Source organism: Chaetomium fimeti (genome assembly GCF_033439085.1).
Source record: "Chaetomium fimeti strain CBS 168.71 chromosome Unknown B0H64scaffold_2, whole genome shotgun sequence".
Taxonomy (NCBI): Eukaryota; Fungi; Ascomycota; class Sordariomycetes; order Sordariales; family Chaetomiaceae; genus Chaetomium; species Chaetomium fimeti.
The window spans coordinates 4,662,013-4,675,189 of NW_026944330.1; the positions used below are offsets into that span (position 1 = coordinate 4,662,013).

A 13,177-nucleotide genomic window follows, 5' to 3' on the forward strand; every position below is an offset into this window, starting at 1 on the left:
TACTCAGGCGTAAGGGGAGATTTACTATAAACAGCAGCATTTCGATACGTCCAACGCCCCCAAATCCGAATCCATCAGCTCTCCTTGCGCCTAAATATTTCCCCGAGAGAAACCCGAAATTCTCCCACCCGTTTTGACAAGCGATTGCGGCGGTCTAAAGCAACCCGGGATTCGAGTATGCGTAGTACGTCTATCGAGAAGGTGTGTATGTCTGTGTTCTTGGGGGCCAGGCCGGCAAGTATCTTCACGTGTTCCATCGTAGGCTTGGTCATGCCAACCCGGTCGAACAGAGGGCGATATTTCTCTTGCGTTAGGAAGCCCAAGAGTTGCAGCCGCGCCTCTGTCTGGTCCGGATACAAGACTTCACCGAATATGATGTTGTTTAGCAGTCTTGAATAGAGGCCTGGGGATGAGAACAAGCCGGGATCCTGGTGAACCTGCTGCTTTAAATATACGGGAATAGGAACCAAGGCGGCAATTTCGAGCATGTTGTTGTCCTTAGAGACCATTGTGTCTAGAGTTCTCTCCAGTTTCATACCAGCGGTATGTAGGTCCGTAATTGCGTGGCGTCTGGCCATGAACTTGTGGGAATTGAGCCGGTCAAGAAGAATCATGACGTTCCCCATATCCGGGTGGTCAGCCGGAAAACCAGAAGCAAGACGGAGTACGGCCAAAAGCAAGCCGTTGACATCATGGTAGTGTTTAAGTGGCTTGGGCGTGACCGATTTGGTCAGAACTGCGCCCTTGACAATCCAGAAGCGAGCGTCAAAGTCAGGGTCGGTCGCCGAGGTGATGCTTGCCCAATTCTCGCGAACCCAATCGTTGGCTGTCCGGTGCATGAACTCCACGTGAAGCTGTCGTCCCCATAGGCTCTCGCTGTGCACCAGCTCCAACAAGCCTCCGGTGCGGCTCATCAGTTTCCGTTCCAACGATTTCGTGGCGCTTGTTAAATATTTGTTGGTGACTGCAGTGGCATCGAGGTCGATGGGGATCTCCCTATCCCCAAACCAAAGGGTCGTGGCAGCCAAAGTTATGTTGTGATCCTGGGAAGCGTTCATGACCTGGAAGAACTGCGACGCCTCGGCGCGGAACCGTTTGCTGGTTCGGTCCCAGATGTATCGGAACAAGTCGGCAACCTCGCTTGGAAGCCTATCGATGACTGCTTGTAAGGCCGAGATGCCGGCCCCTTCCCGGAAGTCAGCTTCTAGCAATCCGGAAATGACGGATACCCAGAGAAAAACGCCCTGTGCTTTGTCGACAATATCATCGATGATCTTGCGAGCAACTTGCGGGCTGGTGGCGGCGAACTCGTGATAGCCCGGGCTGAGCTCGAGTTGCTCCTTGACAAACGACTGGATGTCTTCTCGGGTAAGGTTCTCGAGCCGCAGCATGGGATTGTTGCCGTACGCATCCCTGAAGACATTCCATGGTCGACTACTGGCGCAGACCTTAACCCCGGCGGCTGCATTGGCGTCGCGAAGTATTTGGACCAGCTTGTCATGGTCCTCGTCAAACTCGTCAAGACCGTCAATGAGGAGAGCCAGCTTGAACTTTTCGCCGGTCCCACGGAGGAGGTTCCGGAAACCCACCACCAGCTCGTCCATCGTCGGGGCCGGCAATTTCACGTTTCCATCGAAGGACTGGAGAAGAAACCAGCGAGCAGGGAAGATATCGATGGCCAGCTGAGGTCGCTGCTGGATGGCCTCAAGGAGGAGAGTCCTAAAAAGTCCCTCGTGGGACTTTTGGAGTTTGTTCGCACCGGAAGTCCAGGAAAAAAAGCGAGCAACGAGCAGCTGGGACCCGGCCGCCCAAGTTCGAAGGAGCTGTTCAAACCTTGGGTCCTGGGCAAAGAATTTGACCAGCGTGGACTTCCCGGCACCTGGTTTGCCTGTAATCCAATAAATATCCCGGGAATCCTCCCGTAACCATTGCGGGAAGTTCGACCAGAGGGGATCACCATCTTCCGATGTCCGTGGGTCGTGGAATATCCATTCGAAGGTGGCCGCGTGCCGCTTGGGGATGCTTGTCTCGCGGTAGCTGATGGACTCGAAATATAGACTCTGGCACACTTTGTCGAGCTTGTCGGCGTCTTCCGAGTTCCTGTCGAGCAGGGTTCGTTTTGCATATTCACTTCCGTTCCACTTGTCGCTCAGCACGTAGCGCACCATCTCATCAACCTCGGCCTGATTGTCGGCAGGCCATTTATCGACGAGGCCCATAATACCCGTGCTGAATTGCTTGGTAGTGCTGTCAACACGATCTAGGGTGGCAATCATATCGGCTTGTTGCTTCACAAACTGGCGCAACTCTATTCCATTTTTCCCGGCTTCGTCACTGGTTGTTTATAAAAGGGAAAGGGAAGTCAGTCCGCCACCCTCTACACGCGTGACTCGGGGAGCAACTAACAGCAACAGGTACAGCAGCGCTACGTTCATTTGCTGTCGGATCAGATTCAGGCGGTTTGCCAGTTTCTCAATGTTGTCAGCGGTTGCGACCTGCTTGAGGGTAACCCGCCAACTATCCACAGCCAGGGCGACCTTGGTCTTTCCTCGGGCTTTGAGTTTTCCGAGTATTTCCTGGAGCTCGTGGTTGGTCGACGCGCATTCGCGACACAGACGGAGAACCTCTCCCCCCGGCCCTTCATTATCGCCGAGTTTAGCCTCAACGGCATCGGCGAGGCGGGAAAGGTCGTGGGACACGATGGAGAGCTCGATGTGTTTGGACTTTTGGCCTTGTGGAGACGTGTACAGTTCATGCGCGTTTTTTACGAGTCGGTAGCCGAAGTCGGCAAACTGAACCACGGCGGCCGCGGTGGAAAGTGCCGTCAGGGGGTCCATACCCGAGTATTCGGAAGATGGCTAGGATAAAGCTCGGGGACGGACACAGTCTTGCTGGAGATGTTGAGGTTCAGGAAGCGTCAAAGTTGGATGCTTTCGTGATCTGACCATACGAAACCCCTGCATTGCTGCCCGACCCCTTCATTTATCTTCGATGTGGTTGGTTCACTCATTCAACGTTCAGCCGCCCCCAATCCCCGCCCAGGCGGCGGGGATCCAGGCCATCCTACGATGTGAAGAAACTCAACAACACTCCGGACCCAAAGCTGGCTATTTGTGCCCGGAGATGTGACTTGTTAGCACGGAATAACGCGAGGTAACCTCACCTGAAATTATAATTTATGACTTCATGTGTATTAATGATTGTAGTTCCACAATTTAAGAACGAATATAATTGCTTCCTTGCCTTCCATTCCCTGTATGTACTCCCGGTGAGACGGCTAGAGCCCGTGACTAAATACAACGACCGCCAACGCTGGAAGAACGTAACAGAAAATTGAAAAACGAAAAGTCCCCTCCCACTGGTCAGTGGGTCAGTAGTGCTCTCCCCAATCCAACAGAGGACATAGCATATCAACCGAACATGAATTCATCTGCCGACGATCCAAAGAGCCAGGCCCGCAGCTCGAAAAAGGCGTCGAGGTCGTTCTTCTTGGATGAAACCGTCACGTTAGGATCGTGCCATCCATATGTTCTCTTGGTCCCCGTGTCATGAAGGAGTTCCCCCACCTGCCGGCAGCTGTCAAAGTCGATGATGGCCCATGACCCATCCTCCGCTAGCATAATGTTGGCAGGCGTAATGTCATTATGGACGAGACCGAGTGAATGGAGGTGTTGAATACCTCCCAATACGCCGTATAGCTGCGTCTTCATCGCCTCCTCGACAAGCGGTCGACCGCTAAGCAAGAAGGCCGACTTGTTCAAATGTTGAGGGTTGACTTTGCAAGCCAATGTTGAGACATATGTCTTGAAGCAGAGTCCGGATACTCGTCCCCGAGTTTCGAGACAGCCATGGTAGGAGGCAATATTTGGATGAGGATATTTCCGAAGGACTTCGCATGTCTCAACTTCAAGGAGGATCCGTCTTTCGAGGTCCGGTGCACCAGCATAGTCGAAAAGACTTCGAGTCTTGATGTAGCCGCTCTGCGTCGACGCTATCGTCCATGAAGATTGTACTTGGGGTCCTCTTCCGTCGGTCTCCACTCGTTTGACATCGTATACGTCGGAGAGACTGAGTGGTGGATGTCGTCGATCCTGCCACTTGCCAATGTACAGGCTGGAGTTGTATCGCACAATCCCTATCACAGAGTCGAACTGGAGTTTGTTGCCGACAACCCGAAATGTCTCATTAGACTGAATAATCTCCATATCTTATTATACCCAACGGGTGTGGGATTGTGTCGTGTAGGCGGCTTAGAAGCAAATTGACAAATTGCGGACTGGAGTTGATCCGTTGCAGAGCGGAAAATATTTGGGCTGACGGCTCACCAAGGACTACCACTCCTGTGCCAACCCAAGTACCAGGGTACCTACCTGTTCCCATGCTCGATTCTCCCGAACTCTCATCCTGAACAAGCCCATTCCTTCAAACACATTGCTTCCCTTTCATGGCACAATAAACCGAGCTACGGTCCTAGTTTCAAGACGCAACCTTGCCGTCGCAACACAGATATACCTCATGGGACCCCAATAAAGATCAAGTCACTATTGTACAAAGTGGAGGATCCCGTTGAAAGTGTATCGTAGGTACCACTCTTTGTATGTTGTAAGGAACAAACCATAGAACGCTCAACGCTAACATACTTGCTGGTCGCGGTTTCTAGAAGCACTTCTTGTTGCTGTTGTTGTTTACGCTTAAGGTCCGGATCGCGGGTCAAACCAATGTTACAAACCGCCGCACTCGTTGTTCGGGTGGAAAAACGGTCTCGTATCAACGGCCACAACCTTGCCACCCTCAAACTCGGTCCCGTTAACGGGAAGCACAACCCCTCCCGAAGTCGACACATACAACGTATGCTCGTCCCCAGGCAGCGTGCCAAACCGCGGCGCCACCGCTCCCGCCATGGTCATCTCATCCGGGGCGCCCGCAACAGTAGTATACTCCCCATCCTCCCCGATCGCCAACACCCTATTATCCGCATTCGTCGCCGCCCACAGCGTGTCCCTCTCCCCGGGCCCAAACACCAACCCATCCACAAACAGCGACCGCACCGTCGCCACATCCTCCACTACCGCCCCCGGCGCCGGATACCCATCATCCGTCATACGAATCCGATACAGCGCGGCCACGAACGAGTTGGTCCAGTACAGGTACCCGCCGCGCAGCGCCAGCCCGTTGACGCCGAACTGCAGGCTCGCCCACGGCGGGTAGTGCATGCTCGCCCAGTCGCGCACCGCCACCTCCCATCGCCGCGTCACTGTGTCGACCCGCAGCACCTGGCCCAGCGAGGTGTCGGCCACGAGCACGACGGTGGGGGTCTTGGGGAGGGCGACGACGGCGCTGAGTAGGCCGCTGTCGGGGATGTGCACGAGTTCTTGGATGATGGGCGCACTAGTGTTGTTGTTGGTGTTGTTGTTGTTGTTGCGTGTGGGTCGGAGGTCCAGCTGCCAGACGCCCCAGGTGCCGTTGCGCTGCAGGCCGAGGCTCTGCTGGATGCCGCCGGTGAAGGCGAAGACGTCGGGTTCAGTCTCGACGATACCCGTCACGCCGTTGATGACGTCAGTGCTGGGGATGCCGGCGAAGGTGTGGATCGTGGAGACGGTGGGGTTGTCGGTGGACGCGCCGGTCAAGTAGTAGATGGATGCGTTGGGGAAGACGGTGCCGAGCAGCATGTCGCCGTTGGCTCGGATGTGGAGGCATTGGAGGTAGGTGGGTTTGGAGAACTGGTGGACCAGTCTCATAGGCAAGGGGACGGATGGCCCGCAGGTCTTGTTAGCTTGAACGGGAGTACTGGACCCGAGAAGGAGCACAAGGCTCATGGGCAACAGCCCTATCGTGCTAAAGACCCTCATTTGGAGAGGTGTGCACTTTGTGATGTTAAGAAAATGCCGTGAATATGTCTACGACCAGGCAAGCGGTAGGTGTTGTGTAGGAAGAGGATAAGTAGGCCAGTAAAGTAATAGACCATTACTACAATAGAGCCCGGGCTTCTCGGGCCCACGACAAGTTTACTCTTCCCACAACCCGGTCACCACCCGGCGGCTTATTGCCAAATTGGAAGTTCAGGGCTGACTTGCATTTTCCGAACGGGGTCATCATGCATGTTCGGAGCGTTTCTTTCTTGGCATGCACCAAGGGGCCATGCCGCAGTGCCTCACAGGGTACTAATTTATCGAGTTGAGGCGTATGTAGACTTGACGACTTCCCCCTTTACTCTGGGGAAATGAAGGGTCCGCGAGCAGGACATACATTACTCGGCTCACCCAAATAGAATCGTTTCATAGCAGTGATAGCACCATGTCCGCCAATTTGTCGGGTCTTATGGCATACATACTTATACTGCCCATAACCAGCTAGAAGAACGGCAGTGGTACCCAGTCCATGACCCTCGGGAAGGTAGATGGAAGGTATTCAGCTATGTATGTTGGATTACTCGCGGACTTCCCAGAGATGCCAACCTCCTAATAGCTACCTAACTCTCTTACTGCCAGTGCTTGCCAAAAAACTCAAGAACGGCTTTGTAACCACGTGTGTACTCTTCCTCCACACGGGGATCAGCCAAGTCAGCCCGTGCAGCCATGAACCCATGCACTTGGTCACCAAACGTCTCAACATGGTGTGGCACAGCGAGGTTGCCCTCAAACTCCTTCACCGTCTCTACCGGCTCTTCTGCAGACGCCAATAGCGCGAACGGCACTGTGATACCCTTTGCATCCGCAGGGTCAACCATGGCAGGGTGCGGAGACGCGGCGATCTTGAAAGGGTTCGAAGCACTGGAGGTGGCCAGCGCGGCAATCTTGCCCCCCCAGCAGTACTTGTAGGAAGAACCGAGTCAGCAAGAAGCACACAAAAACACAGTGATGCAAGAAAGCTTACCCCGATCAGTCCCCAAGACTTGATGGACGGATTGGCCAGTTCTAGCGCCTTTACATATTCGGGTAGCGCTGCAGCGATGGCTTGGGGCGCGTTGTCCGGGTTGCTGAAGAACGCCCCCACGTTCTTCTGCTTCTCCTCAGTGTCCGGCGGAAACCTTGAATCCCGCATCTATCAGTGTCGTGCTTCGAAGCGAGCAAGGGTTAAGAAGAAAGGGGCTTACCATTCAACCGGGCAGGGGTTTCCCTTGAACCAGTCAGGCATGAAGACCTTGTACTGATGGCTCTCGTCGCCATAAGCCAGTATATCGGCTCCTTGAACTGTCTGGTCCGCGTAGCCAAAGATGTCGTAAACCGAGATGATGCCTTTCGTGGCGGTTGCCGGACCGGTGACGTCTTAGACGGTGTGAGCATTCCAACCGGAGGAAATGTAGCCGTCCTAACATGAATGAGAGTGCTTACAGGTCTTCAGACTTCCCAATTGCTCATACGAGCCTTTAGCAGCATATCCCGAGGCCACAACGGGAGGGATGTTGCAGCAGGCCTCGTTGTGACCGTGGCAGGCAGGCATGGCGCTGGAAGACATGGTGGCGGTTTGTCCAAAGCGTTGGAGTTTGGTGGAAAGAGATGAGAAAGAGTCCAAGGGCCCTGATGTGCCGGTGTCGAGACCGCAAGGCACGCGTGCGGGCAGACGGGCGGGTGTTGCCGTAGATTTAGCAGATATGTCGGCCGCGGAACCACGTGGAATTGCGGCATGATGCTGGTGATGCAACCGGCCGGCGCATGTGGCCAAGGACTCGGGATGCACAGCACGTGCCGGGAATCGCAGCTTGGAGGTCATTTTTGGAAAGCGTGTAAGTCTCCGTACCAGGTAAAAGAGTGGGCGAGTGCTGTTCCGTCGGTTTGTGTGAAAGTGGACGACCCAGCCCTTCGGAATTCGGGATATTATGGACGGTGTTGTATTGAATGCAGAACCGGTGTCACCCATGCCTTCCTGGGCAGTGTCGGAGGATCGGAGGATCCGCGGATATCCTCCTTTGAGTAACGGCGTGGTGCCGGCGGAGCACGGAGATAGGCGGGGATGTGCCCCGGATGCTACGCCACGCAGGTACAGACAGTACCCAGATCCAGAAGCGTAACGGCGTTGGTTCTTCGGGTGGAAGTTCGGCATCGGCAGAGAGTGCCGGGAAAAACATTCTGGTAGACACCAGGGTAAGGTGGGTGGGCTGGGCCGAGGAATATTCCCCATCCGTGTGAGGCCACGAGCGCCTCCGAATGTCAGCACCGCGAAGGGCATGTCTACTTCCCCGATATCCGGTCGTGTGCGCCGCTCAGCAAGTCGTGCACTTGAGGAACGTGGTGTCCAAAAGCAGGGTTCCATTTAACTTGGACATAATGCGAAATACGAAGCAAACGACACGAACGTAACCGTCGATTCACTTTGATCCTCTTGTTCCAGATACACACACCTTCCAACCTCTACTTGCAACCATGTCGAACTCTGTTGCCCAACCAGCGCCGGTGCCGGCCCTCGTCTCAAACCACCTCTTCAGCGCAACCGTACACCTCGGCAAGTTTCTGGGCCCCATTCCTCTCCTAGGAGGCGGCCAGCGCCTCGTGGAGCCGATTACCGGCGGTACCATCGCCGGGCCGGCCTTCAACGCCACCATCGAAGGAGGACTCGCAGCGCCGATTCTTGTTGACGACTTGGCGGGGAACGGCACCAAGGCACTGCTGGCTTATATCTGGGCCTACGGCACTGCCAGTGACGGGTCGGCCTTCTTCATCGAGGAGTCTGGTGTCGGCACTCCCGGGATCCAGAATACCAGGTTGCATATTCAAGTCGGCGGACAGTACCGGGATCTGCAGACGCAGTATGTGCTCGCGCGGCCGAGTGTGTTGAATGAGGAGAGAACCTTGGCCGAGGTGGAGTGTTTTGGTGTGCCGCTGTCGAGTCGGTAGGGAGGACGGGGATCGGGAGCTGGTTGAAACTGAGAGGAACTATGTAACTAAGACCCGGGCTCCCCCTGAGAGCTTGAATCGGAATCGTGGTGTTAGAGATACATTCCCCTCCTTTCCTTCTGTGCCATGTGGTCCGCGAGCTTTTGTGAAATTGCGTGCGGGCGTGTGTCAAAGCTGCTTCAGACGCACCAAGGTAAAGTTTAGGCTTGCAATGGTCCTAATCATATCTTCCATCTCTTGTATTTTTCCCTTGGGGATGTTAGCCGCTACCGGGAGTTATGAGGAACCAAATGACGATATAAGATTTGAAACAAATGGCCACGTCACTTGGGGAATCTGATCATTTCTACAACCACGCGTTCAAATTTGAAGGTACCAGCTTCTAGGGTAGATATTCAAAGTACTGGTACATACATACCTACCACTGCTCACACAAAGCCCATAAAATGCATCAACATCAACCACGCATAGCCAGCCACCGTCTTGAAGAGCTGAAACCACAATTCCATCCCTGTCAAACCGATAAACCGATTCAACAGAATAAACCTCTTAGCATATAGCGCAGCCTCGCGGTCTCTCTCCTGCTGCGTGATCTCCCCGCGCCATACGCGATCCATCTGCCAGCAGTGGCGGGCCGCCTGCTCCGACGCCATACCCAGGTGTGACCGGAAGGCGTTGTATGCGTCTCCGACAAGGACCAAGCGGCCATCGAAGAAACTGGCCTGGTGGTCGGTCCCGTCCAGGTCGGCAACCTTGGAGATGAAGGGGCGGGGCGTTTTGTCGATGATCTCGGCGAGCGGGGGAATCATCTGCTCGAGATGCCGCGCCTTTTGGCTGGCCCATACGTCCGGTTTGACCAGCCCCTGGGGCACGGTACTGGGGTGGATCTTACCGTTAGTGTCGGTGAAGATATCCGTCATCTCGCGCGAGCCATCCGCTGCTGGGTAGTACCACACCCAGTTCAGAAGGCGTTTGCCGGGTTCGACGTGGCCGGTTTCGGTGGGGATGATGTAGCTTGTGGTGAGCCGTCAGCCAAGGGAACCAGATTGGGTGTCCTGCCCCTAAACACGAATTATGGATGGCTCACCTGATACAATAAGTCCCGTTCATGAGGGAGAAGTTCAATCGGTTCGAGAAATATTCCACCGTCTCGGGCGACAGCAGTCGCTCCGGCACCGTGCCACGCCAGCCGATGTACCCGGAGTACTTCTTCTCCGACGGGACGTGCAGGATCTTCCTGACGGTGGAGTGCACGCCGTCTGCGGCGATGACCGTCTCGGCACTGATGGTATCCTTCTCGCCCGTCTTCACGTCTTCGAACTCGACGTGGACGATGCCCTCGTCCTTGCTGTACCTCAACCCCATGGCGCGCTTTCCGGGACGGTACGCAACTTCCCCGTCTCCTTTCCTCGGCGGGGGCGCGTCTGGCACCATCTCGGAGGTCTTCCCGTCGAAGTTGGCTCGCAGGATGAGGTACAGGGTGCCCCAGTTGCTCATGTGTCGGGGAGCGGGGTGGTTGATGATGCGGAGGTGCTTGCGCCAGGCAACGCTGAGGAAGCGGGCCGGGATGGCGGACGGCCGACCTGTTGCGTCGTACTTGTCGAACAGGGAGACCACGCTGGGCCCGATTTGGACTCCGGATTCATGACTGTGGCGGTCGTCGGAAGGATCTTGCTCGAGAACCGTGACATTCACCCCGTTGCGTTTGAGTTGGAGTCCTTGGAGAAGGCCAGCGATTGATCCGCCGATCTATGACATTAGAAGCTCGTGTGAGCCATGGATTGTTATGGAACGGGGCTTGTTGTTGCGAAGAAAAGGGGGTGGCCAATGGCATGGATGACTTACAACAATGGCCGTCTTGGGGTATGGCATCTTTCTTCACACAACGTACGGGCGGGGGTGTCCAAGCTACAGTCCCGGCCTTCTATTTCGGGATAATGTCGATAATGGGAATACCGTGTAGGTAATGTGCTTAATGGAAGTGGGCAAAGTCAACCGTGAACTGGGCCCCGGGGCCGTAATCTTCCTCCGGCGAACCTTTATTCAAGACTTGGGTGCCGGGGGACCTGCAAACTACCAGGGGTTCAGGAATGTGCTGGCCATCACGTTGCGTGACTTGGACGCGGCATGATGCTCCCACGGATATTTTGCAACGCTGCAATACCGCCGTGCTTTCATCATCGATGGGGTAATCAGCTTTCGTGATCCCGATCCTTTGTCCGGATCCGGAGGAACAACACCTTTCGGATTCGTTGGCACGGAAAGCTTGTTTGGGGCGCTTTGGAGCCGACCCTCCGATGCACCAACCCCTGTCACGTCAGCCGAACTGCCGGAGCAACCACCTCCCCCCTGAGAGCCAAGAAATCGGAACCTCGACTTTCTCCTTGGGGAATTTCGCCGATGTTAACGTCATAGGGCTATCTGATGCTGACAATTGGGGATGAGATGATTCCCACTCACGCGCACTTGGTTGTGGACTGGTATCACCTGTCCAAACCACACGACAAACAATACCACCTCCCGTTAATACAAGGGAGAATGTAGAAGATATCTCGACATGCTGCAACCCTCGTAACGGTGCCCTATTACAAAGACTATGGTCTCCGTTTAGGCACGGCGCACCAGGGATCTCAAAAGATGTTTTAACACCCTGTGGCCGGGAGGGTTGGGGTGGAAACGTGACGGCCCCCGAGTAGCAACTACCTAGGTACCTAGGTAATCACGGTGAGAGTAACAGTGACCGGGTCAGGGGGCGTTCAATGATTCGTTGGCAGAGCTTTGTTTGGTGATCAATGATTTCCACTCGGGCATGGCACTGTAGGTACAAGGAGGGAGAGCAACATGCTCAGGGGTATAATCCCGATTTAACAGTGTCCGAACTATCAACCTATGTAGACGGGGCAAGCAGTGCCAAAAAGGCCCCGCCTCGTACGAGCGAGCCCGCGCCCTTGGATCGAACGTGAACAATACATCCCCACTTCTTCCACGGCACGCTTTCAGTCCATAAGCCAGGAAAACTCCTAGGAAGCTTCCTCATCATCAAGATTGCACGATGGGGCTTAGAACGTAAGAGTGGCACCGCTGCTCTCGGTGCTGCTCTTGGCGCTGGCAGAGCCGACGAGGGTGTACTCATACGGGACCTCGAGGGAACCAACGGGGGCGTCGTTGGTCGAGCCACCGAGGTCGACGTCGTTGACGGCGGCCGTGCCTTCGATGTCGGAGTCGATGGAGGTGATGGCCCGCTTGGCGTCGACAAAGGTGCTGGACTCAACCAAGACGACGGCGCCCATGCGGGTGTTGACACCCGAGGTGGAGATGGTTTCGTAGTAGTTGCTGGAATCGCACAAGTCAGCGGGACGACTCACATGCAGCTCGTGCGTAAAGCATGGCGACTTACTTGTAAATGTGAGCGGTGCCGAAACGGATTGAGGGCGTGCGGCTGTTGATGTTGATCCATTTGTTGTTGGCATACGTGACACGAAGCGTGCCCGTGTCCTCGTCGGCGTTGCTGTCGGAGTGGCCGACAAGCGAAGCCTTCCACTATTTTGAGTTTGATTTGGTCAGCCGCTTAATCCCAGATTTATCCTAGGGGATCTAGGCTTACGTGGTCATGGAAGTGGCTGTTCGAGACCGTGATGTAGTCACCTGCGTGGGTGATGTCCAGCAGGCCGTCGTAGAAGTCCTTGTCCACCTCAAGGTCACCACTGATATCGAGGTGATCGAGCCAGACGTTGGTGGCCTCCTGGACACCAATGCAATCACCGCCCTCGACCTTGCTGAGCTTCAGGTTACGGACGATGACGTTGCTGACACCCTTGATGAAAATGCTGGCACCGGTGATGGCTATAATTGTGGCTTGTTAGCAAGTTTGTGACCACGCGTCGCAGTCACCAGCGAGTTAGTCTTCTCTTACAGGCGCCAGACTGTCCGAGAATGCTCGTGTTCGCACCAACCCTCACGGTGCCACTGCCGCTGATGCTGCCGGAAACCATGATGATCTTCTTCTCATCACCCTCGGCAGCAGCGGTGAGCTCGTCGAGGCTGGAAACGGTTGTGGTCGTGCCACCCGCGCCGCCCGTTGTACTGTCGGAACACGGTATTAGTGGATCTGGGGCAACGCGGTGGAGGGGATTGAATGAGGACGTACCCTCCGTTGGTGGAAGCATAGCCAATGTCACAGCTGTCCTCAGGAGTGGCACGCTTGAATACCGGAGTGGGCGTGGCGGCAACGAAGCCCGCCAGCGTGGCGATGGTGGCGGTGAAGAGGAACTTCATGTTCGGTTATGCTTCTCTGAGGCGTCTTGAGAGCTTTGCAGAAGGTGTGCGATGGGGATGGGGATTCAACA

At 55.2% G+C, this 13,177-nt stretch overlaps 7 protein-coding genes across 7 annotated transcripts; 1 reads left to right on the forward strand and 6 right to left on the reverse strand.

Annotated features, from left to right (window-relative positions):
- Positions 1 to 52: 52 nt before the first annotated feature.
- B0H64DRAFT_102915 (uncharacterized protein) lies at positions 53 to 2,934 on the reverse strand. Its single transcript, XM_062797689.1, has 2 exons — positions 2,407 to 2,934; positions 53 to 2,334 (listed from the first exon to the last, which is right to left on the reverse strand). Exons 1-2 carry the CDS (start codon positions 2,835 to 2,837, stop codon positions 75 to 77), a joined length of 2,691 nt encoding a protein of 896 aa, XP_062663147.1. The 5' UTR covers positions 2,838 to 2,934; the 3' UTR covers positions 53 to 74.
- Positions 2,935 to 3,410: 476 nt separating this feature from the next.
- On the reverse strand, positions 3,411 to 4,205 carry B0H64DRAFT_472730 (kinase-like domain-containing protein; the record flags this gene model as incomplete). Its single annotated transcript, XM_062807952.1, has 1 exon — positions 3,411 to 4,205. The coding sequence occupies one exon, from the start codon at positions 4,203 to 4,205 to the stop codon at positions 3,411 to 3,413; it is 795 nt and encodes a 264-aa protein (XP_062663148.1).
- A 372-nt stretch (positions 4,206 to 4,577) lies between these two features.
- B0H64DRAFT_389184 (uncharacterized protein) lies at positions 4,578 to 6,033 on the reverse strand. The gene has a single exon (XM_062803319.1). The coding sequence runs from the start codon at positions 5,847 to 5,849 to the stop codon at positions 4,722 to 4,724; it is 1,128 nt and encodes a 375-aa protein (XP_062663149.1). The 5' UTR covers positions 5,850 to 6,033; the 3' UTR covers positions 4,578 to 4,721.
- A 445-nt stretch (positions 6,034 to 6,478) lies between these two features.
- On the reverse strand, positions 6,479 to 7,455 carry B0H64DRAFT_371954 (Alpha/Beta hydrolase protein; the record flags this gene model as incomplete). Its single annotated transcript, XM_062802196.1, has 4 exons — positions 6,479 to 6,811; positions 6,874 to 7,027; positions 7,094 to 7,265; positions 7,332 to 7,455. 4 exons carry the CDS (start codon positions 7,453 to 7,455, stop codon positions 6,479 to 6,481), a joined length of 783 nt encoding a protein of 260 aa, XP_062663150.1.
- An 808-nt stretch (positions 7,456 to 8,263) lies between these two features.
- Positions 8,264 to 8,831, forward strand: B0H64DRAFT_455737 (uncharacterized protein; the record flags this gene model as incomplete). The annotated part of the gene is made up of 1 exon (XM_062807317.1): positions 8,264 to 8,831. The coding sequence occupies exon 1, from the start codon at positions 8,361 to 8,363 to the stop codon at positions 8,829 to 8,831; it is 471 nt and encodes a 156-aa protein (XP_062663151.1). The 5' UTR covers positions 8,264 to 8,360.
- A 428-nt stretch (positions 8,832 to 9,259) lies between these two features.
- Positions 9,260 to 10,781, reverse strand: B0H64DRAFT_355857 (uncharacterized protein; the record flags this gene model as incomplete). The annotated part of the gene is made up of 3 exons (XM_062801571.1): positions 10,677 to 10,781; positions 9,919 to 10,580; positions 9,260 to 9,845 (listed from the first exon to the last, which is right to left on the reverse strand). The coding sequence occupies exons 1-3, from the start codon at positions 10,701 to 10,703 to the stop codon at positions 9,260 to 9,262; spliced, it is 1,275 nt and encodes a 424-aa protein (XP_062663152.1). The 5' UTR covers positions 10,704 to 10,781.
- Positions 10,782 to 11,890: 1,109 nt separating this feature from the next.
- On the reverse strand, positions 11,891 to 13,106 carry B0H64DRAFT_472734 (pectin lyase fold/virulence factor; the record flags this gene model as incomplete). The annotated part of the gene is made up of 5 exons (XM_062807953.1): positions 11,891 to 12,164; positions 12,229 to 12,371; positions 12,436 to 12,674; positions 12,745 to 12,914; positions 12,979 to 13,106. The coding sequence occupies 5 exons, from the start codon at positions 13,104 to 13,106 to the stop codon at positions 11,891 to 11,893; spliced, it is 954 nt and encodes a 317-aa protein (XP_062663153.1).
- Positions 13,107 to 13,177: the final 71 nt, after the last annotated feature.

Coding starts and splice junctions, on each gene's coding strand:
- B0H64DRAFT_389184 (XM_062803319.1), bottom strand. CDS start 5,849: ATGAGGGTCTTTAGCACGATAGGGCTGTTGCCCATGAGCCTTGTGCTC.
- B0H64DRAFT_102915 (XM_062797689.1), bottom strand. CDS start 2,837: ATGGACCCCCTGACGGCACTTTCCACCGCGGCCGCCGTGGTTCAGTTT. Junction 2,335..2,406: donor GCGCTGCTGTACCTGTTGCT/GTTAGTTGCTCC, acceptor ATAAACAACCAG/TGACGAAGCCGGGAAAAATG.